The sequence below is a fragment of the Galeopterus variegatus genome, unplaced genomic scaffold (genome assembly GCF_000696425.1).
Source record: "Galeopterus variegatus unplaced genomic scaffold, G_variegatus-3.0.2 Scaffold5590, whole genome shotgun sequence".
NCBI classification, from domain to species: Eukaryota; Metazoa; Chordata; class Mammalia; order Dermoptera; family Cynocephalidae; genus Galeopterus; species Galeopterus variegatus.
The window spans coordinates 121564-124967 of NW_007731701.1; the positions used below are offsets into that span (position 1 = coordinate 121564).

The 3404-nt window shown below is 62.5% G+C and overlaps 1 protein-coding gene across 3 annotated transcripts in view; it reads left to right on the plus strand.

Annotated features, from left to right (window-relative positions):
• ANO1 (anoctamin 1, calcium activated chloride channel) overlaps nt 1-3404 on the plus strand; it is a 95999-nt gene that overhangs the window by 70481 nt on the left and 22114 nt on the right. For all 3 annotated transcript variants that reach the window (XM_008589680.1, XM_008589681.1, XM_008589679.1), the window contains one exon: nt 2955-3107. In XM_008589680.1, coding sequence (XP_008587902.1) covers nt 2955-3107 — 153 coding nt within the window. The remainder of the gene's footprint in view (nt 1-2954; nt 3108-3404) is intronic.

Sequence of the window (3404 nt, forward strand, 5' to 3'; positions counted from 1 at the left end):
GGGACGGGGACGGGCCAGGGAGTCGGGATGGGGACGGGGACGGGCCAGGGAGTTGGGATGGGGATGGGCCAGGGAGTCAGGATGGGGACGGGCCGGGGCGGTGGGACGGGGACGGGCCAGGGAGTTAGGGTGGGGACGGGCCAGGGCGGAGGGACGGGGACAGGCCAGGGCATCAGGATGGGGACAGGGACGGGCCAGGGAGTTGGGATGGGGATGGGCCAGGGCAGCGGGATGGGGACAGGGACGGGACAGGGTGGCCCAGGCGAGCGTCGGGATGGGGACAGGCCGGAGGGGAGGGGCACGTGCTGCCCCACCTCGCCGTGTCCCGCGTTTCTGCAGAGCATCGGTGCAGAGGTGGCAGGAGGGAGGTGCGCGGTCCCTGGGCTCTGGGCGCTGCCTGTCCGTGGGTCCGGGGCGCTGCTCCTCTGGGCCGGGCTCTGGCTTCCCAAGGCCCAGGGCAAGCAGCTGCGGTCCCCGGGCACGCCCCGTCACACACACAGGCTAAGCAATTCCTCCTCCCTCACTCTCCCTGCCCACCCGAGGCCTGGCTCCGCTAAGCTGCAGCCCCGGCTCCACTCTGGGGCCCCCAGCAACCCGGGGTGCCTCCTCCAAACCCCAGGGTCCTTTGAAAACCCTACCCTGGGTCCACAACACGTCTCTCCTGTAGCAGTGAGCTCCTGAGGGGCGGTGCCAGGACTTGCTTGCCTGGGGGCTGTCTGCAGCCCCCAGCACAGAGCAGGCACCCAATGGAGACCTGGGCATTGAGAGTTGTCACCCCCAATCGTGTACTGGATGGGAGGATTCGAGAGGTGGCACATAACTCTCAGGGGTTGGGAAAAGGCCAGGTACAGCCTGCATGGCCACCAGTGCCTAACTGACCCATCTCCTACCTCTCCCTCCTGCCTCCCTCAGCTCCAGCCACATTGACCTCCTTGCTGTTCCCCAAACTCACAGAGCTCAGGCCTGCCACAGGGCCTTTGCACTAGCTGTGCCCTGCTGAAGTGCTCTCCCCAAACACCTGTGCGACTCACCCTTGCCCTTCCTCCAGGGTTCTGCTCAGAATGTCCCCCCCAGCCCCTCCCGCTCACAGCCATGGCCCTATGCCCCTCCCCCTGCATTACGTTTCTGGTCACCAGCTGACATTGTCAGTCCTCATCGATCTTTTCTGCCTGTCCCTCCCTGGTAGGGTCGAAGCCTGTGAAGCCAGTTTCTTTCTTTCTTGCCCTTCGTTATAGTACCCCTCCCCAAACAGGTGCAGGTATACAGTGGGTGCTCAGTACATGTTTGCTGAGTGAATGGATGAGTGAAGGAGGTCAGGAAGACTCACACAGAGGGGGTCCCAGAGTGCAGTACCCTGGCCACCATGGGCAGCTTCTCGGAAATGCTAGTTCCCAGGCACACCCCGGTCAGGCCTGGGAGTGAGCGCAGCCAGGGACAGCTCTGCGTGGCCTCGGCTCGGAGCCGGGTGAGGAACAGAGAGACTGCAGGTTGCAGAGCGCAGCAAGCGTTTCTGCGTAACTGCCCTCCAAGTGCCTCCCTGCCGCTCCTCCTGTTGGCCGAGTCGTTCCAAATAAGTCCCTCCCGGCCCGCAGATGATTGTGCAGGAAGCACCTTGCCATTGACTCAGAGGAAGGAGATTCCGAGTGGTGTGTTCTGATGACTGTTCTCTATTTTCTCCTGGAATAAAATCCAAGCGAACCAGAGGCGGGCAGGCAGCTCCCCGGGGTGGGGGGATGCCCCTTCCCCATCCATTTAGACTCAGCCTGGGGCTGCACAGCTGGGAGGGTCTGGGAGGTGGGCATCCCCTGCCTGCGAGGTCGCTGGGCATGAGCAAGGTCAGGCCCAGGCCTTCCATGGGAGACCTGGAGCACACAGATGTGCATAGAGTGGAAGAAAGAGCCCAGCCAGAAAGGTCCTGCCCCAGCCCCAGCCCCATCAGCATCTCTGGCTTCCCCTCCCCACCGCCTTGTCCCGTTGGTGCCAGAGGAAGCAGCATCACTTGGACGAGGGGAAACCCACCCAGCAAGCAACCCCCAGCCTCGGGCCTCAGCAGCCCCCGGCCCACGTGTGCAGCCCACATTGTGCAGCTTGTCCGATGCCTTCATCACCTCCAGAGTCTTCAAACAGAACCAGCGTCCACAGGGGCATCCCACCGAGCCCACCTGCCAGGGCAAGCAGGAGGCCAAACAGGACAGAGCTCTAGGACGAGGGCTAGCACAGTGACCCCCGCCCCACCCTGAGCGCTAACAATGCCCGCACTCAGCCCTGCTGGGCACAGGGTGACATTCTGCCAGTTTCCTTATTTACCACTTGGCACCAAGCACCATTGGACCAGGTCCTGCTGTACAGTTCCTGAACCAGCGTCCCCTACTCAGTTCCATTCAGCAAACTTTTCCTGACCTTCTCCCAGGAGCCCAGCCTTGTGCCAGCTGTGGCAACTGAGGCTGGAGAAGCCCCCAGCTGGCTGATAGATAGGACTCAACAGGAGGAAGGGCCCTGAGGCAGAGGGACGGGATGATCCTGGGCAGTGGGGACCCGCCTCTGGCTCACAGGGCCCGATAGGAGAGCCCTTCCGACCCCAGGCATAGAGGGGACTGCAGGCTGGGCCTCCGAGCTCACGGGCCTTTTTTCATGTTAGTGATGAATTTTTAAGATTAGTCATAAGTGAACATTTCCATTACTCAAGAGTCAAACACTTCTCCTGTCAGCCCCCTCCTGACCTGGAGGTCACCCGGTGTCATGGTGGGCAGCTCTTGAGAGCCTCTCTTATTATGCATGTGCCCTGAAAGCCCCTCTTATGCATACCCGGCTCATGCAGGCAGCTCGTCGGAGGTGAGGCAGCAGCCGGACCTGGAGTTTGTTGAGTTGAGCTCGGGGCAGGGGCGGCAGGGGTCCCGCCGTTCCGTGCTGAGGGCGCGGCGGCAGTGCTGACCAGGCCCATGCTCTCTCTGCAGTCATCCAGTTCGGCTTCGTCACCCTGTTTGTCGCGTCCTTCCCCCTGGCCCCGCTGTTTGCACTGCTGAACAACATCATTGAGATCCGCCTGGACGCCAAAAAATTCGTCACTGAGCTCCGGAGGCCGGTGGCCGTCAGAGCCAAAGACATCGGTGAGTGACACCAGCAGGACCAGGGTTTGGGGAGGGGGTTGCTGCTCTGCAGAAACTAGAGCCAGAGCCGGCCAGCGGGGGTCAGGTGCAGTGTTCCCCGAGGATGGAGCCTGGGGGGTGGGAGTGCATGACCTTGAGGCTTCCCTCCCCCACCTCCCGCCTGCTAAGATGATCGGCCCGGAGGACACTGGGGAAGCGTGAGTGTCTGGGCCACCTGACTGTCTCAACGATCTGCTGCTTTAGGAGGTCCAGGAGACACGTTTCCTCCCCGAAGGTTCTCAACCCCCCCCCCCCCCC